This window comes from Camponotus floridanus, unplaced genomic scaffold, assembly GCF_003227725.1.
Source record: "Camponotus floridanus strain SB8 unplaced genomic scaffold, Cflo_v7.5 scaffold36, whole genome shotgun sequence".
NCBI lineage: Eukaryota > Metazoa > Arthropoda > Insecta > Hymenoptera > Formicidae > Camponotus > Camponotus floridanus.
In genome coordinates this window covers 593525-617550 of record NW_020229503.1, presented here as the reverse complement: position 1 = coordinate 617550, position 24026 = coordinate 593525, and the positions used below count along the sequence as shown (strand labels likewise).

The following is a 24026-nucleotide window of genomic DNA, read 5'->3' as shown; positions in this document are numbered from 1 at the left end:
CTCAAGCAACAGCCTCCGACGGCGTGAGATGGAGGTTCAACCTTCCCGCAGCACCACACTTTGGCTTTGGGAGGCAGCCGTCAAGTCCACAAAGCACCACATCCGAAGGGTCATCGGCGAAGCCACCCTCACCTACGAGGAGATGGCGACCCTTCTCACACAGGTGGAGGCGTGCCTTAACTCACGCCCGTTGCAGTCGCTGACGGACGAACCCGACGACTTCACGGCACTGACACCAGGGAACTTTTTAATCAGAGCCCCCCTCCTGGCCGTTCCCGAGCCGTCGCTCACCTCTGAGAAGGACAACGCGCTGTCTCGGTGGCAGTTCCTCCAGAAAATGCGCGACCACTTTTGGGAACGGTGGACGCGCGAATACCTCAACACCTTGGCGGCTCGATCAAAATGGTTTAGGAGCGAGGCCGGCCCCAGCATAGGCGACCTGTGCCTGGTACGGTCCGAGGTCACACCCCCGACCAGGTGGCCACTCGCCCGCATCACGGCACTGCACCCCGGAGACGACGGAATCACTCGCGTGGTCACCATCCGCACAGTCTCTTCGGAACTCACTCGGCCACTCGCGAAGATCGTCCTTCTACCAGGAGACAACACCGAAGCAGCTTCACCACACCCGGATTCGTGAGTCCGCACTTAATTACACTTTATTCAACGGTCCGGTTTCACCGTGTGATAGCTCGCGTTTATCACACTTCACTTGTGTTGTATTATACACACGGCGTATTTCCGAGAATCACGCCGCGCTTAATCATGTTCACACACTCGATTTTATGTGCGATCTGCGAGCTGTGTCATCAGTTTTTCCCCTTTTTTTTTTCTCTTTATTCTCATGTCGGGATTTCATGATCACTCACTCTTTCACTGCACTCACAAAATTATTCACAATATAACTTTGTACATTTCACATCATTCACCGCTGTATATATTTCACGATAACGCACTGCCTATTCACACGAAAGACTCAAGCAAACTAATTCACACGTGTCATTACGCTACGTCATCACCACATTCCATTCATCGATCGCGATTCACTATTCACCAATTGCACCGTTTACGACATCTGTCCGTACTCACACACACCTATAAATTTCGTCACGTACTGACGAGGTGGGCGGGATGTTCGAAAATCATAGAATTATTTCGAATTTAACGGGTTTTTGGAACTTTCTCGACCCTTCTTTTATATAAACAAGACTCGAACGTTCGAGTTATCTCCCATTTTTTGCGCCGCATGAAAAACGTTCGTTATAAACATGTAGCAACAACACTGTCAACCGTCGCCTAAATCTACTCCGCTTACGGCATGCGCGCCCATGCGCCATGATCAGCTGATCTAAAAAGATTGCGCGCATGACAATTAAATAATTATCGCTGTTAGACCTCATCAGCAGCCAATGATGCGCGGCGCCCTGAGGTCACCGCCAAATTACAAATTTAATTGGTCCACGTCGCAACGGGCCCATAATTACGCACGCCATATAATGAGCTCCGCGCGTGGACCAGCACGAGTCTCGTACTTTTCGCTAAACCGCTCACTGCAAAAACCGCGTCGCTAAAACCGCTTTGATTAACCGCTCTTGTATTATATGATACTTGTATTATATGATACCGCTTCTAATATATGACCGCTTGCTCACTCGGACTTTCGAAATCTGGACTTCGGCATTATTTCATTTCCTGAAATAATTGTACATAATTTTGTTACGTCCAGACCCTTGAGAGGTCGGGCCATCTGGAAGAACGTAACCTACTTACCCGGTGACATACTTTCGGGCGTGTGTATGGATCGGGTCGAGCGCACTGTCCTGGGGCCTGACACAGGTCAATTACAAGAATGGTCCCTTTGACTCTGTGAGTGTCTTAGGCCGATACGCTGATCCCTTTTTAGTAAGAGAATTGAATCTCTTTTACACGGGACGAGACCTTGTGCGATTTCGGAAAGAAATAGAAGTGAGCGGGAAAATGTAAATAATTTTTCTTTTTACCATAAACCAAAATTTAGTCATATGATTAACGCGTTTACAGAAAGACGTTTTTATTGTGTGTTGTGCATATGTAATTTCGCGGATGTTACAATAGTACGGGGGACATCAGCCAGGAATAATGAAAAGGAATTTTGAGGAAGGTAAATCCTGGCCGGTTTTTAAAATTTACTTATTTAGCCTGTAAGGGAAGGATTCGGAAGATTAGATTAAAGAGGGAATGAAGATCAAGGGTCATCGAACTGAATGGTGGATGGAGGGAATTTCCTTAGCAAGGCTTGGATGGGAACGGCGAGCGGTAAATGTGATTCAGGGAGGTACCAAGGAATTATCGAGTCAGGAGGGGCGGTAGTTAAATAATGAAGGAATTCTTCATGGTCCACATCGCCGGGGCCCACGCAGAACGATCCTTCCGGAATGGGAAAATCTAGAAGGGGAAACTGAGATATAAAATAATTTGATCTGCTAGAATGAGAAGGTTCAGGTGTAGGATTAGGGGGAGGATTCCGACGGGGATTCTGGAAATCAAAAGGAAGAAGGGAGCTCTCGTCAAGGTCGGGAGGATATCTTGCGAAATTCTCCGGATCTTCGAAGAACTCCGAGGATTCCGAGGAGGTGGAAGGGGATGGAAGATTGGAGTCGAGGGTAATTACGGGTATAGGAGACGGGGATCGCAACTCGATTAAAGATGAGGGAGGAGGGGAGGGAGAAGATTCGGGTAAAATAGGGGTAGGAGACCGTTGAGGTGATGCAGAGAATGGTGGTAAAGTCGGGCCAAGTGTGTCAGGGAAGAAGGAGCAAGGCGCTGAGGAGGAGATAGGGGAGTAGTTAAGCGCAGGGATCGAGGGGGATTTGTTGAGTGAATGTGTATTGTTGCTCTTTGGCGTGTTAGCGCTTAAACTAGACGAATGATTGAGTGGACTGCCAGAAATTGATTCAGTTATAGATTCAGCCAGCCCTTCTTTTAACCACTGGCTCCGCCGATTCCGCCAACGTTTAATATTCGAACGGGATTTCCGAGACGACACTAATAAATTACAGGTACGCTGTTTAGTTACGATAGGAAGCGGATGATTGATCAGGGATTTTAAAACAATCTTTATTAAGAAACGATCTATAAGATTTACTAATTGATTGTTCCTTTTATTTTGTGAAATATCCGGATATGATTTTTTAAAGGAAAATATATATATATATATACACGGTGGGCCATTTTAATCGATGCACCTGAATATCTCCGTTAGTAAGCCGAATACAAAAAAATTGTTCAGACAATAGTTGTATGGTTTCAAGGGGGACATAAGATGGTGTCATTAGTTTGATCTTGAAGAGCCACCTGAAGGTCACGTGAAGGTCAGCTCCAACTTTTTAAATGGGACACCCTATATGCTTTCGCATATTCTTGTAGCTCATCTGAAGAGCTTTCCAAAACACTATAATTAAGTTAGTTTTCATTAAATACTTTCCAAGTTATGAGGCTTGAAATCATTTTTTAATTTTACATAAACCGTAAAATATCTTGTAAAATATTCATTTTTCGATTATTTTACCTTAATACTTTTATGTACAAAATAATGAGAGGAATCAATTGGTGTAAAGAAAACACATAGTTGTTTCTAAGAAAAAATATGTAATTTGCAATTAACAATTCCATATTTTTTCTTAAAAACAACTGTATGTTTTCTTTACACCAATTGATTCCTCTCATTATTTTGTACATAAAAGTATGAAGGTAAGATAATCGAATAATGAATGGTTTACTAGATATTTTATGGTTTATGTAAAATTAAGAAATTATTTTAAGCCTTATAACTCAAAAAGTACTTAATAAAAAGGTACTTAATTATAGTGTTTTGGAAAGCTCTTCAGATGAGCTACAAGAATATGCGAAAGCATATAGGGTGTCAGATTTAAAAAGTTGGAGCTGACCTTCACGTGACCTTCAGGTGGCTCTTCAAGATCAAACTAATGACACCATCTTATGTCCCCCTTGAAACCATACAACTATTGTCTGAACAATTTTTTTGTATTCGGCTTACCAACGGAGATATTCAGGTGCATCGATTAAAATGGCCCACCGTGTATATGGGAGAATATACGTGAATGATCTTATGAGATTTATTCGCGAATTCCAATGCTGAAATCCGTAGCGAATAAATTAAGGAAATACTCCTGAATTCCAATACTGAAATCCCGAAAGAGCGGATAAAGATGTTAGGAGATTTATTCACGAATTCCAATGCTGAAATCCGGAACGAATAAATTAAAGGTTATGGAGAGGGTAATCGAATCGTTGGGAATTATTTATCGCTAGTGATTCTTGCGGAATTCTAAAGGAACTAGAATAGTGCAATTCAGTCTTTTAAAATACTTAAAGATTGTTTCAGAATCTTTAATTAAAGGAGAAAGAGGAATAGAGATTGCGAAATAGTTAAAACTTACTATTTATATATAGTGCGTTGAAATGAAAATTTCTAGTTCAGGCCGGAGCCCGAGTTTGCAGGCAGGAAGTGATTCCCCGTGAAATCAGTGATGTTTTCTGAGGTTGATACTCAACTGCACTTGTTACTGATTTGCAATTTGTAACTGATTGGTTCGTAACTCTATTAAACCGTAACTCTGACTGTGCGGAGAAGAATAACCAGAAAAAATTCTGAGAATAACTGTATATCCGCGCTCTTGGCTCGTGAATTTTAAAGTTTTTGCTTCTCCTCCCTTCTGGATGGTGGGAATCTTTGAAAATCGAATCAAATGATTTCTATTACTCCCTTCCTAGGGCCAAGGAGTTAGATTTTCAGTAAGAGAGGAGTGTCTTAAGGTTTTAATTGGTTAAGCCCTTTTGCGCGAGATTTAGCTCCATCCAATAGAGAGTGGGAGCGATGAGCTGATTATCTTATGGCTTGATGATTGAGAATGGCCTGTCGAACGAACGCACGTGCAATATCAATTTATGTTTACCTCTGGTCAATTTCTCGGGGACCACCGGCTCTTTGTTTAAAATCTCTAAGATGAACCAAGTTATAACCATGGATACGAGTGGTTTGAATTTCATATACTTCCGAGTCTCATAATTCAAAAATTTGTTTAGATTTTCTTTAGCGCTATCTCGACTGGCCACTCTCAGTGTTTAGACTTTCTATTTATTTACGCGAGTTAGGTTCCGTTTGCTTATTTCAATTTCGAGCCCTATCTTTAATTACTTCTTAGATAGCGTTTCCATGAAAGAAAAGAATCGTGAAGTCCACTGGACGTAACAATTTTATTTGTGTAAAACTTTAATAATTAACTGTGTGGCGTTACAAATAAAACTCTTAAAAAATCACAAAAAAATATACGTGTCGTGGTTCGTCGTTGATTTCAATCTTGTGGTGTCTTTAAAACAAATTCTTCTTGTCGTGCCTCCCGCACAATTCTATTCATTCGCGAACACGCTGTCTTCGTCACGAGGGCAAGGCACGTCGAATTCAGAACGTAAATTTGATACGTCATTGTCGAACTGCGATGAATTAAAGTTAGGCGGAACTTTTAGGATCTTGGATGGACATAATTAGTCAAATACCAAATAGTCGAATGTCGTTGCCACGCGGACGACCGTCCGAGCAAACAACAACTTGGCCAAGGAGCCAAGAAGGCCAAGAAGGATGTGGCGCAGCACCACGTACCACGTGCACCACTTGCTTCAGCTCACATATATGTACATACAAAATTAGCAACTCACGAATTTCACAACAGTTGTAAACCAGCTTTTTTGCTGAACTCAGCTATTATCATAGACTAAGTTTCCACCGAGAGTTCGAAGCGGGTCAGAGGCCGGTATTCGTAGTCTGATTAGAGAGTAGACTGAGAGGGGTCACGCTGCCCTTTTTCAGGGAACGTCACTGATTTGCAATTTGTAACTGATTGGTTCGTAACTCTATTAAACCGTAACTCTGACTGTGCGGAGAAGAATAACCAGAAAAAATTCTGAGACTAACTGTATATCCGCGCTCTTGGCTCGTGAATTTTAAAGTTTTTGCTTCTCCTCCCTTCTGGATGGTGGGAATCTTTGAAAATCGAATCAAATGATTTCTATTACTCCCTTCCTAGGGCCAAGGAGTTAGATTTTCAGTAAGAGAGGAGTATCTTAAGGTTTTAATTGGTTAAGCCCTTTTGCGCGAGATTTAGCTCCATCCAATAGAGAGTGGGAGCGATGAGCTGATTATCTTATGGCTTGATGATTGAGAATGGCCTGTCGAACGAACGCACGTGCAATATCAATTTATGTTTACCTCTGGTCAATTTCTCGGGGACGACCGGCTCTTTGTTTAAAATCTCTAAGATGAACCAAGTTATAACCATGGATACGAATGGTTTGAATTTCATATACTTCCGAGTCTCATAATTCAAAAATTTGTTTAGATTTTCTTTAGCGCTATCTCGACTGGCCACTCTCAGTGTTTAGACTTACTATTTATTTACGCGAGTTAGGTTCCGTTTGCTTATTTCAATTTCGAGCCCTATCTTTAATTACTTCTTAGATAGCGTTTCCATGAAAGAAAAGAATCGTGAAGTCCACTGGACGTAACAATTTTATTTGTCTATAACTTTAATAATTAACTGTGTGGCGTTACAAATAAAACTTTTAAAAAATCAGAAAAAAATATACGTGGCGTGGTTCGTCGTTGATTTCAATCTTGTGGTGTCTTTAAAACAAATTCTTCTTGTCGTGCCTCCCGCACAATTCTATTCATTCGCGAACACGCTGTCTTCGTCACGAGGGCAAGGCACGTCGAATTCAGAACGTAAATTTGATACGTCATTGTCGAACTGCGATGAATTAAAGTTAGGAGGAACTTTTAGGATCTTGGATGGACATAATTAGTCAAATACCAAATAGTCGAATGTCGTTGCCACGCGGACGACCGTCCGAGCAAACAACAACTTGGCCGAGGAGCCAAGAAGGCCAAGAAGGATGTGGCGCAGCACCACGTACCACGTGCACCACTTGCTTCAGCTCACATATATGTACATACAAAATTAGCAACTCACGAATTTCACAACAGTTGTAAACCAGCTTTTTTGCTGAACTCAGCTATTATCATAGACTAAGTTTCCACCGAGAGTTCGAAGCGGGTCAGAGGCCGGTATTCATAGTCTGATCAGAGAGAAGACTGAAAGGGGTCACGCTGCCCTTTTTCAGGGAACGTCACTGATTTGCAATTTGTAACTGATTGGTTCGTAACTCTATTAAACCGTAACTCTGACTGTGCGGAGAAGAATAACCAGAAAAAATTTTGAGATTAACTGTATATCCGCGCTCTTGGCTCGTGAATTTTAAAGTTTTTGCTTCCCCTCCCTTCTGGATGGTGGGAATCTTTGAAAATCGATTCAAATGATTTCTATTACTCCCTTCCTAGAGCCAAGGAGTTAGATTTTCAGTAAGAGAGGAGTGTCTTAAGGTTTTAATTGGTTAAGCCCTTTTGCGCGAGATTTAGCTCCATCCAATAGAGAGTGGGAGCGATGAGCTGATTATCTTATGGCTTGATGATTGAGAATGGCCTGTCGAACGAACGCACGTGCAATATCAATTTATGTTTACCTCTAATCAATTTCTCGGGGACCACCGGCTCTTTGTTTAAAATCTCTAAGATGAACCAAGTTATAACCATGGATACGAGTGAATTTCCATGGATACGGTTTGAATTTCATATACTTCCGAGTCTCATAATTCAAAATTTGTTTAGATTTTCTTTAGCGCTATCTCGACTGGCCACTCTCAGTGTTTAGACTTTCTATTTGTTTACGCGAGTTAGGTTCCGTTTGCTTATTTCAATTTCGAGCCCTATCTTTAATTACTTCTTAGATAGCGTTTCCATGAAAGAAAAGAATCGTGAAGTCCACTGGACGTAACAATTTTATTTGTGTAAAACTTTAATAATTAACTGTGTGGCGTTACAAATAAAACTCTTAAAAAATCACAAAAAAATATACGTGTCGTGGTTCGTCGTTGATTTCAATCTTGTGGTGTCTTTAAAACAAATTCTTCTTGTCGTGTCTCCCGCACAATTCTATTCATTCGCGAACACGCTGTCTTCGTCACGAGGGCAAGGCACGTCGAATTCAGAACGTAAATTTGATACGTCATTGTCGAACTGCGATGAATTAAAGTTAGGAGGAACTTTTAGGATCTTGGATGGACATAATTAGTCAAATACCAAATAGTCGAATGTCGTTGCCACGCGGACGACCGTCCGAGCAAACAACAACTTGGCCGAGGAGCCAAGAAGGCCAAGAAGGATGTGACGCAGCACCACGTACCACGTGCACCACTTGCTTCAGCTCACATATATGTACATACAAAATTAGCAACTCACGAATTTCACAACAGTTGTAAACCAGCTTTTTTGCTGAACGCAGCTATTATCATAGACTAAGTTTCCACCGAGAGTTCGAAGCGGGTTAGAGGCCGGTATTCATAGTCTGATCAGAGAGAAGACTGAGAGGGGTCACGCTGCCCTTTTTCAGGGAACGTCACTGATTTGCAATTTGTAACTGATTGGTTCGTAACTCTATTAAACCGTAACTCTGACTGTGCGGAGAAGAATAACCAGAAAAAATTCTGAGACTAACTGTATATCCGCGCTCTTGGCTCGTGAATTTTAAAGTTTTTGCTTCTCCTCCCTTCTGGATGGTGGGAATCTTTGAAAATCGAATCAAATGATTTCTATTACTCCATTCCTAGGGCCAAGGAGTTAGATTTTTAGTAAGAGAGGAGTATCTTAAGGTTTTAATTGGTTAAGCCCTTTTGCTCGAGATTTAACTCCATCCAATAGAGAGTGGGAGCGATGAGCTGATTATCTTATTGCTTGATGATTGAGAATGGCCTGTCGAACGAACGCACGTGCAATATCAATTTATGTTTACCTCTGGTCAATTTCTCGGGGACCACCGGCTCTTTGTTTAAAATCTCTAAGATGAACCAAGTTATAACCATGGATACGAATGGTTTGAATTTCATATACTTCCGAGTCTCATAATTCAAAAATTTGTTTAGATTTTCTTTAGCGCTATCTCGACTGGCCACTCTCAGTGTTTAGACTTACTATTTATTTACGCGAGTTAGGTTCCGTTTGCTTATTTCAATTTCGAGCCCTATCTTTAATTACTTCTTAGATAGCGTTTCCATGAAAGAAAAGAATCGTGAAGTCCACTGGACGTAACAATTTTATTTGTCTATAACTTTAATAATTAACTGTGTGGCGTTACAAATAAAACTTTTAAAAAATCAGAAAAAAATATACGTGGCGTGGTTCGTCGTTGATTTCAATCTTGTGGTGTCTTTAAAACAAATTCTTCTTGTCGTGCCTCCCGCACAATTCTATTCATTCGCGAACACGCTGTCTTCGTCACGAAGGCAAGGCACGTCGAATTCAGAACGTAAATTTGATACGTCATTGTCGAACTGCGATGAATTAAAGTTAGAAGGAACTTTTAGGATCTTGGATGGACATAATTAGTCAAATACCAAATAGTCGAATGTCGTTTCCACGTGGACGATCGGCCGAGCAAACATGGCCAAGAACGATGTGGCGCAGCAACATGTACTTGCTTCGGCATATAAAGTTGGAACAATACAGAGAAGATTAGCTTGACCCCGGGGCAAGGATGAAACGCAAAATTGTGAAGAGTTTAACATTTTCGGGTGTCACGTCTCAGTGACTTACTTTTCCCCCAGATACCTCGATTCTAGAGTAAATTGCGCTCTCTTTATTTTTAAGGCAACCTGCTTACACCGGCTATACCTTGGGGATGCCGAGAGCAAGGATCTGACTTATCGAAAACGGAAAAAATTGAGAAGCCGCGAAACTTTAAGATATGATAAGTTGATTGAGTAAGATGAGATTATATACGTGTATAATAAATATCTATTAGAATGGAATTTCAAAATTCTCTATTAATTCCATTAATTGGTCGATATCAATATCACCTGAGATATATTGATCTATGAATTCTAATAATATTTCGAGGATTTGAGTTTGTTCGTTGGTTGTTAGTGTGAAAAAATCTTTATCATTGCAAGAAGGTTTCATTGGAGAGTCTGTAAGTAATTCTCTATTTCATACTGGCTTTCCGATAGCTGATATTTTAATTGAGTTATTAGATCTCCCTGTTCTGAGGATGGGCTTTCAGTAATATCCTTATATTTGATGATCTCTAAGTAATAGTCATAGAAAGAGTCAAACTCTACGTTTGTAGTAATCGATTGACAAAATTTTTGTGAAATAAAATTTAGTGGTAAATAAAAGAGAAATTTAGCCTTGTTTTTTAGAGCGTATATAAAATTTTCAGGGAAGAGAACCCTTCTATCTGATTTGACGTAACTAGGATTCGAGTTTGCTTTTATTCTTTGATTTCGACGGAATCGAGAGATATCGCGATATTCTCTGGTTATTTTACCTGCTCTATGCCTTTTCCTTTTATAGTTTAATTGTGAGTTCACCATTGATTGAGGAAATTAGTGGATATTTACTTTTGTTGATGTTATTATCTGATTAGTGTCAGCTCAAGTGATTGAATTGTGCAATAAAGAAAAAAAGATATATTTTTTTTTTAAATTTAGTCCAACTAAAACGTCAATAATTTACAAGGATATGGATGTCTCCGGCATGACAGAGGATGCCCGGAGACGACGGGACTTTTAAGATGGAGTAACGTTAGGATGACGGAGTTGCATAAGAGTAAGGATGCTCTGATGTGACCGAAAAAGGGTGAAAGAACAAGAAGGTTTTCGGGCTGCACTGAGAAGATGCTATATCCCTGTGTAAGGAAAGACGTTTGAGTTGATAACAATAGATTATATAATCTAAATTTCATATATATATATATATATATATATATATATATATATTTATTTATTTATTTATATATATATATATGTACATATATTCCGTAGAGCGCCGGGTAATGAATTAGTTTGGGAAGTTGGATGTCTCCGGCATGACAGAGGATGCCCGGAGACGAAGGAAATCTAGGGTCGCTTAGATTTAGTAATGAACCTTTTTAAAATAAAAATAGGAGAGTGCGGACGACTCCGGCATGACAAAGGATGCCAGGAGAGATCCTAAGGAGGGAGGTCTTCGACGCTTAACGGATGAGAGCTGTATAATTTTAATTAATAATTATCTTGACGCTTGCCAGAATGAAATGATAAGTTATTGCAAATTTTCTTTATGCTGATTAGGAAAGGAATACTATCAGTAGCATGCCAATGCTTGACAGTACTTGTTCAAAATTTAAAATAATCATTCCAGATTAAAATTTGCATAGCGAAACTCGCATATTTTCGCTATTAAATGTTCGAAAATTTAAAATTAACGGGCGTTGAGAATCTTCTCAAAATATCTATTTATTAGAAAAATTCGAATGTTCGAGTTATCTTTCTTTTTTTGTCATCGGAAAAAACGCTCATCATCGCTGCGAATAATATTATTGTCAACCGTCGTTGAATTTTAGCAGCTCATGGGCATGCGCGCCCATGCGTCACGATCAGCTGATCGCCAATCAGCTGATCTAAAAAGATTGCGCACATGACAAATAAATAATATCCGACGTCAGACCTCATCAACAACCAACTACACGCGCCGCAATGAGGTCACCGCTAAAAGATTAAATTAATTGGTTCACGTCGCAGCGGGCCCAAAAATCCGCTCGCTATATAATGGGCACCGCGCGTGGACCAGTTAAGTCTCGCACTTTTCGCTGCTCGCAGTATTTTCGCTAAACCGCTTCGCTTTGTCAAAACCGCTTTGTCTAACCGCTTTAAAACGACCGCTTTCTCACTCGGACTTTCGCACTCTCGGCTTCGGAATTATTTCGTTACCTGAAATAATTGTACTCATTTTATTTGTGTAAAACTTTTATTAATTATATGGTGTTAAAAATAAAACTGAAAAAAAAACAAAAAAAATTACATGTTGTGTTCAGTTAATTTAGCGTTTAATATCCTGTTCGTGGTCGTCTGTTCGCCGCTTTCTTAAAACTTTGCGCTGTCGCAGCAATCCGCGCTCATTCGCGAACATTTCTGGTCCTTCGAGCCGGAGCTTTTATCCGCATCCGCAGCTTCGTGAGTGAAGTTTTCAGTGCTGTGCAGTGCTGCAAATCTCCTGAACAGACAGACAAAGCAGATCAATCAAAATGAGTGCCGACCTGAAGGCCTTGTTAGAGGCTCAAACCGACATCCACGGGCGAATGTCTCGCTCCGTGGACAACCTCCGCAAGATGGGCGTCACCAACATCACCGCCGGTGCCATCCAGGCTTGCCTCATCATCCTCGACAACCTCTGGGCGAAATTCGAGGTTCAACACGAACTGATACGAGCGGCTCTTAAAGATAGATTTGGAGAGTGAGTACGCCAAAGCTGACTTTATCGATACTGCGGAATGTACTTACGTATCTCAGCGGAGCACGTTGACCGACTACGCTGACAGATTAAAGGCTGAGTCGGTTGTCGCACACAAAATCGAGTCGAAGTCGGAGTCTTCTCCCAAAACCGCGTTGCCGCATATAAAATTGCTGCCGTTTTCGGGCGCCTACGAAGACTGGCCTTCTTTTCGGGACCTCTTTTTATCCCTCGTCGGAGAGAATCCGTCGATCTCGAACATTGAGCGGTTCCATTACCTTCGCTTCTGCGTTAAAGGATCTGCGGAAAAATTAATCCGATCATTAACGATGACAAGCGAGAATTACGACCACGCGTGGGCGATCTTGGCAAAACACTTTGAAAATAAGAAGGAACTCATGCGATCAAATTTTTCTACCTTCACTGCCGTCGGAAAAATGAAGTCCGAGTCCGCCGAAGAGCTAAGTCGCGTCCATCACGCCGTCACGGCCACCGTCAACGCGCAAGAAAGTATCGGAAGATCCATCAATTCCCATGGGATGGATCTCCTCAATTACTTGGTGATCGAATTGTTCGAATCGCGAACACGCCTCGAGTGGGAATCTTCCACCAGCGATTCTCCCGATCCGTCGACTCACGAGGCACTCACAGACTTTATTAGTAAAAGGATTCTTACCTTGAACGCCGCGAAACCCAAGATCGCCACGAAGAGTGCTGGGGAAACCTCTCGGACCGCGAAGTCTCACTTCGTGAAGAACGGGCCCGACGCGTCCAAATGCGCTTGCAAGGGCAAACACACACTAATGCAGTGCCCCGAGTTCAAGTCCAAGTCCGCGAGCGAAAGAAAGTCATTCGTCGAGGTTAGCGGACTTTGTTTTAACTGTCTCGGGAACCACTTGATGGCAAAGTGTCAATCCATCAAAACGTGTTTCACGTGCAAGTCGCGGCACCACACACTGTTGCACGACGCGTACACGACACCAACACCACACGAAGCGAGCACTTTTTCCACGACACGCACTTCACACGATAAAAAGGCGACTCTTCTCGCCACCGCGCGCGTCACTCTCACCGACCGTCTGGGACGACCTCAGGACGTGCGAGCCCTGCTCGACCAGGGGTCCGAGGTGTCTCTCGTCTCGGAGGACTTAGCGCAGCGCCTCCGTCTGGCGCGCACCCGCTCCTCGATGTCCAATTGGAGTCGGAGAAGCACACTCAGGATCCACCCGCGGGAGGGTAACACTCGCTCTAAAGTCAAGGGTGACTGGAGCCCCTCTCACCGTAGCTGCATACGTTCTTCCACGGCTGTCTTCCTATCAGGGGCCAACAATTCAGGGCTCCACCACATGGTTGCACATCCACGGCCTCACTTTGGCAGACCCGCAATACCTTCAACGAGACCCCATCCACCCCATCTACCTTCTCCTCGGCGCCGATGCCTTCTCCGGCATTCTCCTCGATGGTCTCCGTAAAGGTCTCGCAAGGACCAACCCATCGCGCAGACCACGTTCGGGTGGATATTGTCAGGAGGCTGCGGAGTCGTGACGTCCAATGGCTCCCTCAGCTCCCTCCAGTGCACCATCGACCACGATTTGAACGCTCTGGTTCAAAGATTCTGGGAGCAAGAATGAGAACAGCCTGCCTCCGTCGCCCTTACGTCAGACGAAGAACGATGCGAGGAAATCTTTGCTCGCTCTCATGAGCGCCACGCAGACGGAAGATACATGGTGCGTCTTCCGCTGGCTGGCCCTCTTCCACCTCTAGACTACACACGAACGTCCGCAGAGCGACTTCTCACGGCAATGGAGCGACGCCGTTCCAGAGATGCCAACTTCAACCAGCTCTATTGCGACTTCATGGAAGAGTACACGGACCTGAAACACATAACTTTGGTCAAAATACCGCTTATCAAAAACAATTCCGTGTGCTACTTACCGCATCACGGTGTACTCCGGACTTCCAACACGACCACCAAGTTGAGAGTCGTCTTCAATGGATTACAAAATGTACGCCTGCCGGAGACTCGCTCAACACCTTACTGGTCGAAGCCAACCTTCTGCCAACTCTCGCCGACGTCCTTCTTCGTTGGCGTTGGCACCGCTTTGTCTTCATCGCTGACATCGAGAAGATGTACAGGCAGATTCTCGTACATCCCGACGATCGAGATCTGCAGCGGATCCTTTGGAGACGACAAAGCACTGATGATGTCCAGGAGTATCGGCTCAACACGGTGACATATGGATTGGCCTGTGCACCTTTCTTGGCGATCAGGACTCTCCGCCAATTAGACGATGAAGAGCCGACAAACCCCAAGGGAGCAGTCGCTTTGCGGCGCGATTGCTACGTCGACGACATCGTCACAGGCGCCAGCACCCTGTCCGAAGCAGTCGAGATTCAAAGGCAGTTACGCCGGCTCTGCACGGCGGGCGGGTTCCCCTTGAGGAAGTGGGCTTCAAACCACCAGAGCATCCTCGAGGAGATATCGAGGGAGCATAAACTCCAGCAGCCACACCACGACTGAGAGGACGAAGCTCATCCAACGCTTGGTCTACGGTGGCACCCCCGCAGCGACTCCTTCACGTTCCACCTCCAGCCTCGCACGACTGCCCCGCTAACGAAGAGACAGACATTGTCGGAGACGGCTCGAATCTTCGACCCCTTAGGCTGGTTAACTCCAGTCATCGCTCGTGCCAAGATCCTCATCTAGTCAGCATGGATGAAGCACTTGGATTTGGACTCCCCGCTGCCTCAATTGGATAAGGCGTTGTGGAGACGTTTGCTCGAAGGTCTTCCGCTGTTGGAACAGCTCCGGTTGGAACGATGGCTGAGTGCCGATAACCAATCAAATCACGTCGAGCTCCACGGATTTGCTGACACGTCGGAGCGAGGTTACGCAGCCGTTGTTTACCTCCGCGTGATGAGCTCCTCCTCGACCACGACTAGCCTGCTTGCTGCAAAAAGCAAAGTTGCGCCCATTAAGCCTGTGTCACTACCGCGCTTAGAATTGTGCGCTGCAGTCCTGGTCACTAACCTGACTTTTCATCTCCGCAAGACCTTAGACTTGGTTTCAGCTCCAGTCACTCTATGGTCGGACTCCCGGGTCACGCTTCAAGGATCCAAGGACACGCCTCGAAGTGGAAAACCTTCGTGGCCAACAGGGTGTCCCACATCCAGACGAAACTTCCGGAGGCACGATGGCGACACATCCCAGGACGAGACAACCCCGCTAACTGCGCCTCTCGGGGGATTGAGCCCCGGGACCTGCTCAACCATTCCCTCTGGTGGACGGGACCTCCATGGCTCACCAAAGATCTATCGTTCTGGCCACAGCACGACCACGCCACACACGACGTCGAGGTGCCGGAGACGAGAGCAATCGCCTCCCACTTGACGACCACGGAGAAAACCGAACCAGAGATGCTCCTCAGGTTCTCCGATCTCCATCGCCTCCTGAGGATCACCGCCTGGTGTTGCCGATGGCGAAGCAACCCACCGAGTTCGAAGGTTCACCTCAACCTCACGCCCGACGAGTTAGAAGCAGCCTTGCTCCTCTGGCTCCGCGTGGTGCAAGCTCATCACTTTTCCAAGGAGATCACTGCCTTGAAACAGAACCACACGTTGGTTAAGAGTCAACTAACGAAATTAACCCCCTTCCTCGACGATCATGGAATCATTCGAGTCGGGGGTCGGCTGAAGCACGCTGTGCTCTCAGAATACGAACGCCATCCGATCATCTTACCTCCAGAGTCATGGATGACGCAACTCCTCGTCAGGCCACAGACGAACGCTTCACGGCGGGGTTCAGCTCACTCTAGGACTGCTTCGCTTGCGGTACTGGATTCCCCGAGGCCGCTCCATCGTCCAAGAGAACCATCCACCGGTGTGTCACATATGCGAGATGGAAGGCCGCAGTACCACAGCCCATGATGAGCAGCCTTCCGACGGCACGAGTCGCACCGGCACGTCCATTCCTGCGAACCGGTGTTGATTATGCCGGGCCGATTCTCATCCGAACCGGAAAGGGAAGAGGTCACAAATCACACAAGGGATTCATCATCGTCTTCATCTGCTTCGCCACCAAGGCCGTTCACCTGGAAGCCGCGTCGGACTACTCCACAGATGCATTCCTCGCTGCGTTCCGGCGCTTCACTTCCCGTCGGAGCCTATGCGAGGAAGTCTACTCCGACTGCGGCATCAATTTTGTCGGAGCGGACCGAGAACTGCGACTCCTGTTCCAGGCATCGTCATCCGACGGCCGACGCATCGCTCATCTGGCAGCGTCCGACGGGATCTGGTGGAAATTCAACCCATCGGCAGCACCTCACTTCGGTGGGCTTTGGGAGGCAGCGGTGAAGTCCATTAAACATCACCTGCGAAGAGTCCTCGGAGACACGACCTTCACCTTCGAGGAGATGTCTACGTTCCTCGCTCAAGTGGAGGCGTGCCTCAACTCACGTCCTCTTCAGGCACTATCCGATGACCACGACGACATAACGGCACTCACACCGGGACACTTCCTGATCGGGGCTCCTCTGCTGGCTGTGCCGGAGCCCTCACTGACGGACAGCAACATCAGTCTCTTGCCCCGCTGGAAACTCCTCCAACGGATGCGCGACCACTTTTGGGAAAGGTGGTCGCGAGAATATATCAACTCCTTGGCCTCCCGACCAAAATGGCTGAAGGACTCCGCCAAGTCCTACCGTCGGCGCTCTATGTCTGGTGCGGTCGGACATAACACCGCCGACCCGATGGCCACTCGCCCGGATCATCAGGCTGCATCCTGGGGACGACGGCGTGACACGTGTGGTCACCATACGCACCGCATCTTCGGAGCTCATCCGGCCACTGACGAAGATCATCCTCCTGCCAGGAGCCGACACCGCAGCATCAACGCGCCCGGACTCGTGAGCGAAAGAAACATCGAATTTTTTTTATACACATATATATATATCCAACTTGTCCGATAATCGTACCGCGTACTATCACATTTTAAGCGTCGTCTACAATAAGTGGAGTAAGCTTGGCGTAAGAAGTAAGAGTAGGAGTAACGTTTTCGGCGTAAGCTGTTTACGCTGACTCAATCTACAATACGGTGGAGTAATGCTATAGTTTGTGACGTTGCCATCCCGACAATCAAACGTGAAAAGAGCGCGGGATCGAGCGTCATTAACCTAAAAAGAAAAGAAGTAAAAAAGGATGAAAAAAATATCTTTATTTGTTAAACGTGGCACATGATATTAATTAAAATAAAATGGAACTCGACAAATTGATTGTTACAAGTGCTTCGGTTATCATGTTGCATTATTTGATACAACTGTGGAAAAAATCGAGACGAAGACGCAGTCATGGAAGAAGAAGATGGTGGGTTCGCCCTATAAATCGATGGAAAGATCAATTTGGTTATCGAACAAATTTTGTGCATGAAATCGAAACGCAAGACCACGAGGAATTTTATTATAATTTTCGAATGTGGCCGGAACAGTTTAATTGGTTGCTTGACCGAGTGCAAGATAAATTACAAAAACGAAGTAGAAGAACTCCACTAGACCCCAAATTACGTCTGCAGGTGACTCTTTTGTGAGTATTTAGAATCTCCGATTAAATTTCTTTCTTATGGTATAATTTTTTGTAATAATTTTTAGATGTAGAGCCCTACTAGCTGCTGTATTTCCATTTAACATGGAATTTTTTCTACAGATATCTTGCACAAGGGGATTCTATTTTAAGCAAACATACAGAATTTCGAATAGGAAAATCAACAGCATACGCTATTATACCTGAGACCTGTCAGGCAATTTGGGAAACACTGCAACCGATATTTCTACCATCTATGGATCAAAGTTCATGGAAGAAGGTCTCCTGGATTCTTTGATAAGTGGCAGTTTCCTAATTGTCTCGGTGCCATTGATGAAGTACATATACGTATTAAAGCTCCTCCTAGGTCAGGATCAGAATTCTTTAATTACAAAGGATACTTCAGCATTGTGCTCTTGGATACTTGCGATGCAGAATATAAATTCACCTGGGTGGATATTGGACAATATGGTATATATCTGTAGCAATAATAAATCAAGTAAAATCTAATTTGTAATTGTTTGCATTTCATAAAATAAATTGTAATACACTTCAATATTTTAATATTTCGTCAATATTTCGTTAGTAGATTACATTGATTTGTAAAAACAATTCTTTATACTTTTTTCCGATATTCTAAAATAATAGTTTAAAATAATTTAAGTAAAAATTCTTTTTTATATCTTTTTATATTCTTTTTTCAATTAATATAATTTATTAATCAAGTGTCAATTAATTTCATGCTCGAAGTCTGTTAATGTAATTTAATAATGCTTTTGTGAAAAGTCTCATATGCATGTACATTGTCATGTTCTGTTTGTAGGGTCGATAAGTGATGGTGGCGTCTGGAGCAATACACACTTTAAGCAGAATTTAGAAGAAAGAAAAGCGAATTTGCCACCACCTACTTTACTACCAGGAACAACAATGTTATTTCCGTATGTCTTTGTTGCGGATGAAGCTTTCCCTCTGTCAAATTATATGATGAGACCATTCCCCAAGAGAAATGATAAAATGACTGACAATGAGCGCATATTTAACTACCGTTTGTTCAGAGCTAGAAAAGTTATTGAAAACACATTCGGTATTATGAAAGCAAAGTGGCAGATTTTACATTCCTGTATAAGCTGTTCCCCAAAAAATGCAGAATTAATTGTAAAAGCTCTTGTATGCCTGCATAATTTTATGATGATTAGTGGACGTGCCGAATATTGCCCTCCGGGACTTACGGATACTGAACAGAATAATGGCGAAATACAAAGAGGAACGTGGAGAGATAGCCAAACAATTTTTCATCGCCTAGGCAGAGTTGGAGCAAATAGGAGTACTCGTATTGCATATGACATGAGAAACTACTTAATGCAGTATTTTGTTTCCGAAATTGACAAAGAGCAAGCTCCTTGGCAATATGAAAGAACATTCCGTATACATCAGCTATAAATCAACCACAGTAAGATAACAATTATAACATTACTATAGGAATATTTTTTTCTATTTTCTGATAATTACTATATTAATTAATTGTTTCTGTTTTAGATTATAAAATAGATGATATATAAAATTGTGTGCCATATTTTGCCGTTTTATTTTGCTGTTTGATTTATGCAAAAAAGAAAAATTCTGAAGAATGTTAAATATCAAATGTTGAATGTCTTGTTACTTAAATAATTTTTTTACTCAAACATTAATATTGAAAATATGTACATTCTAGGAACATTTTCGTAAAAATATAAAATTATCACTTTTAATCGTAAACTATGTATGTGTATATATATATGTGTATATATGTGTATATATGTGTATATATATATATGATGTTTTAATAAACAGGCTGGTAATTAGAACAAAGTTAAATCCTGAAAGATTTTTTATTACTTATATTTTGTCACATATATAAATTTATAAGAACATAACACTTAATCTCAAAACAAATCATAATATTTCATATGTTTTCTAATTTCTTAATAAACGTTTTCTAATTTTTATATAAAATAAAATAAAATAAAGTAAGATAAAATAAAATAAAATTTATTAATGCTTATTTAAATTAAATTACTTTGATTTAAAAATAAAAGGTTATGTAAAATATAAAAGTTAAAACTTTAACTTTGGCATAAGATGAGTTTTAGTTTTATTATCAGTCTTTCACGAGTTGTAGTTTTATTATCAGACTTATCACAGGCTGTTTCATATCCAAATCTGTAAAAAAAAACATTGCTGCTAAATTTAAATTGCATACACATTTAAATTAGTTTAAGTTTTAAACTTAAATAAAAAAAATTTAAACATACTATTATCTGTTATAAGATTTAATAACATAGCATTAACAAAAAAATTTTAATTATAAGAGTAAATAATCACAAATATTAATACATAACATACCCCAATAGCCAAGTCTGCTAAAGCAGATCTTGTCAGGGAATCTGTTACAAATTGTTGTCGACAGAAAGATTACAGAATCGATGCAGGTTCTGATATATCATGTGATGTCAGCAGAAAGTCAACAGAAATATAACAAAGCTTGTTAACATAATCAGTTACCAGATTGGCAGCAAAAATCGAACAAATTCTGCCGGCATAACTTAGTGGCAGATTTGTGGCAGAAATTGAACAGGATCTGTGCGATGCAATTTGACAACAGATTGTCGGCAAAAATCGAGCAGGATCTGCGCATACAATCTCTGATAGCAGATTGATGGCAGAAACGGAACAGGGTTTGCATGATTCGATAATTCCTTCACTTACCGCTACGCGAGCTGTACTTTCTCGTAATTGAATTTCTGTCAGAAATATATATAAAGTCGCGAATATGAATAAAAGACTAAAAATGTAGCAATTATTTTAATTTCTATCACTTTAATTTCTGATATCTGATACAAGCAAATGAGAGTCAGAATATTAAACTGATTGAAATCAATATGATAAATGAAAAATTATTCATGTACTGCCTATTTGAGGCATAAAGCAAGAATTTAATTCTAAATATAATAAATTAGTCTCAAGTCAATTCATCTCAAGTTTTACAAGTTACATTTACTTTTATCATTTACTTTATTATTAATTTAATTAAATTGAATTAGTTCTTCGCTATATGAGATATATCTACGATATAACATATTACATATGTCATTTTCTAAGAAAATTCTAATTAACTTGCCGATAATATTGTTATTTAGCACCTGTAATAATCAATTGTGTTGCATTTATATAACATTAATAAAAATAAGCGCAAATCTTGTGAAGTTTCTGCTGTCAATTTGTTATCATGCGCAGATTCTGCTCGGTTTCTGCTGACAATCTAACATCAAATTGCATGCGCAGATCCTGCTCGATTTCTGCCGACAATCTGATATCCGATTCTGTGAGCAGGTTCTGCTAGCAGATTAGAAGCAGAATGAGGACGCAGTAGATATCATTCTGCTGACATGGTTTGATCAAATCTGTTGCCAGTCTGTCGACATACTGCTTACATTTTGCTTATTGGGATATCTTATCTCAGATAGTAACACGTTGTATTTCCTTAATTCTCAGTCTTTTCTAACAAATGTATTAATGCAGGAAAGAATAAATATAAGACAATCCATCTGATGTTCCTCAGGAACTTTATTCAGTCCTAAGGTTATACTAGGTAGCATCCCTTGTACTGCAGGAGTACATTCAGATGTGAGCTGTTGTTTTAATGCCGAAGTTTTAATGCCGAAGTTTTAAGTGCAGTCTCCAATGTGCTTGCCAATGAGGAGATATTTTGGGAAGACTGAACCATTACTCTATCCACTTCATCAATTGTTTCTCGCTTCCTCTTCTTAGATATGTCTGCTGATGGTGTCTTTTTGTTGATAGTTACATTAGCAGCCAAGGTTTTCAACGTGCTTACAGATATATTGTCTGAAGTTGATGATTTGGTTGAAGCAGATGAAGGAGAACATGCTGCCATGGAATGCACTGCAGAGAGCTTTTCATCATTTGTACCTTCCAAATCTGCATTTATTTAAAAACATTAATATTCCAAGTTATCAAAATCCAACTTATAAACGCCAGTCAGCATATAATAAGATAACTGTATGTAATGTGCGCTATAACTTCTCACCTGTTAAAGATTCGCACAAGTCAGCATTCCATATATCTAAGCTATCATTAGAAGTTTGTTTAGATAAATATGTTGAAGATGTCGATGGGGCAAGAAGTGAAGTTTGTGAAGTGAGAACTGTTTAGTGCATAGACCGTTGATAATTTGATGTTGTTCTATATAAACATAAAAACAATATGTTAGTTATTTTTAATTATTAGTTAATTACTCATAATTAAATAACAGATATTTAACTACTGTTTTTTACGAAGCAAAAATATGAATATAAAAATAATTTACTCACTTTCTAGGTTGAATATAATCAACAAGAAATATTAAATCATCATATAGTATCCAATCTGATTCATATTGCACATGATCTGCACCCGCACCAGATCTTGCCTGCGTTTGTATAACTTTTCGGCGCTCTTTTCCAAACTTCTGTCGCAAGCGATAAAACTCCTTTTGTGCAGCAATTCCTACGAACACACAATACAGTTATTAGTATTTAAAACTTCTATTCACCGGCCACATACAAGTCCTAACCTCGTTTTATCATTATTATTTATTCCACTTACCAGTCATTGGTGGTGTTAATAATTCCCCAATATTGGCCCATATCAAATCTTTATCACCTTTCTTACTATATCCCTTCAGATTTTTTTTATACAACACAGGATTTGCTTTCACTAGTTCTATCAATGTTCTCCACATGTTGATTTGCGTTTCCGATACATCATTATGATCATCATCAATCACATCTGCTTCATAATCCATTTTTTTCAAAGTTTCACCGAACTGTCAATTATTAATAAATAATTATTAATAACAATTATTAATAAAGCAATTACAATTACAACACTTCTTTTCTCCATGTCGATAAAACTTTTTCTTATACGACTAAAGTATAAATATAATTAATATAAATTAAAAATATAAATTGAAAAAGCTAAAAAAACATATATATCATATATTCTCTTTATATTTACTTTTTTAAAGTTATATTAATACTTAAGATTTTTTACTATATGTTTGTCTGTCGCTATTGTTATTGCGTATATAAAAAATATTATTTATCACAGTATTTTATATTTCTATTATATTACTACCAATTATATATGTGCAAAATAATAGTGAAAGACGAATATAGAGTGAAAAATCTTAAGTATTAACATAACTTAAAAAAGTAAATATAAAGATAATATAATTTTTAATTTTAGGTTAAATTGTACTGTTATTCTCGTTTTACCTAAGCTGCCATATTGAACTGTACCGCTGCACTAACTCAAGACTTGGGGCAGGCAGTAAGAGTAAGAGTAGGCGTAAGAAATAAAAATAATTCATTTTGCTTACGCCCTTATTCCAGCTCTCTTAAACCGGAAATAGCTCTTTTACTTCTACCCTTACTTCTTACGCCACGCTTACTCCACCTAGAGAACCTCTAGGAGAGAGAATGGACAACTGATCAAGCTTTTTCATGATTGGCTGGCAGAAAATGTATCAATTTTAGCTATTGCGACGCCAATGCAAAATATGATGACACACAAATAGGTTAATATATGTGTGTCATGTGTGTCCTATTTGTGTGTCATCATATTTTGCATTGGCGTCGCAATAGCTAAAATTGATACATTTTCTGCCAGCCAATCATGAAAAAGCTTGATCACATGTCACATGATCAGTTGTCCATTCTCTCTCCTAGAGGTTCTCTAACTCCACCTATTGTAGACGACGCTTAAGAAATACAGGCAATGTTCCGATCAGGGATTCCGTGTACGCGCATATGCGGTTCTGCGCATGCGTGACTTTTGAAATTACATTGTGCTTTCACGGTCGCGCAAGTGCAGAGCCGCACATGCGCGCGCACGGAATCCCTAATCGGAACACTGAATACAGGACAGAGCATAAAATACTCTTTTAGACTAGGGGAATAAAGCCTGAGGGGAAAGGGGTCGCGGCCATCTTAGATGCCTCAGATGTAGCATCTATTTTCACGTCGCACGGTAAATT

At 41.4% G+C, this 24026-nt stretch overlaps 3 protein-coding genes and 1 non-coding gene across 5 annotated transcripts; 3 read left to right on the top strand and 1 right to left on the bottom strand.

The window, feature by feature from the left end:
* The first annotated feature begins 9579 nt into the window (after positions 1-9579).
* LOC112638756 lies at positions 9580-9676 on the top strand. Its single transcript, XR_003123156.1, has one exon. It is a non-coding gene; the product is annotated as a U6 spliceosomal RNA (small nuclear RNA).
* A 4431-nt stretch (positions 9677-14107) lies between these two features.
* On the top strand, positions 14108-18160 carry LOC112638750. Its single transcript, XM_025410959.1, has 2 exons — positions 14108-17953; positions 18019-18160. Exon 1 carries the CDS (start codon positions 16300-16302, stop codon positions 17341-17343), a length of 1044 nt encoding a protein of 347 aa, XP_025266744.1. The 5' UTR covers positions 14108-16299; the 3' UTR covers positions 17344-17953; positions 18019-18160.
* LOC112638728 (putative nuclease HARBI1) lies at positions 17844-19627 on the top strand. The gene is made up of 4 exons (XM_025410913.1): positions 17844-17942; positions 18127-18421; positions 18774-19400; positions 19487-19627. Exons 1-3 carry the CDS (start codon positions 17844-17846, stop codon positions 19388-19390), a joined length of 1011 nt encoding a protein of 336 aa, XP_025266698.1. The 3' UTR covers positions 19391-19400; positions 19487-19627.
* A 403-nt stretch (positions 19628-20030) lies between these two features.
* LOC112638748 lies at positions 20031-23460 on the bottom strand. Of its 2 annotated transcripts, XM_025410956.1 has the most exons (6): positions 23266-23460; positions 22595-22814; positions 22321-22495; positions 22038-22192; positions 21421-21928; positions 20031-20149 (listed from the first exon to the last, which is right to left on the bottom strand). In XM_025410956.1, the coding sequence occupies exons 2-4, from the start codon at positions 22791-22793 to the stop codon at positions 22159-22161; spliced, it is 408 nt and encodes a 135-aa protein (XP_025266741.1). In that variant the 5' UTR covers positions 22794-22814; positions 23266-23460; the 3' UTR covers positions 20031-20149; positions 21421-21928; positions 22038-22158. The 2 variants fall into 2 exon arrangements, with proteins under 2 accessions (XP_025266741.1, XP_025266740.1); XM_025410955.1 differs by lacking the exon at positions 20031-20149 and having other exon boundaries at positions 21109-21928.
* Positions 23461-24026: the final 566 nt, after the last annotated feature.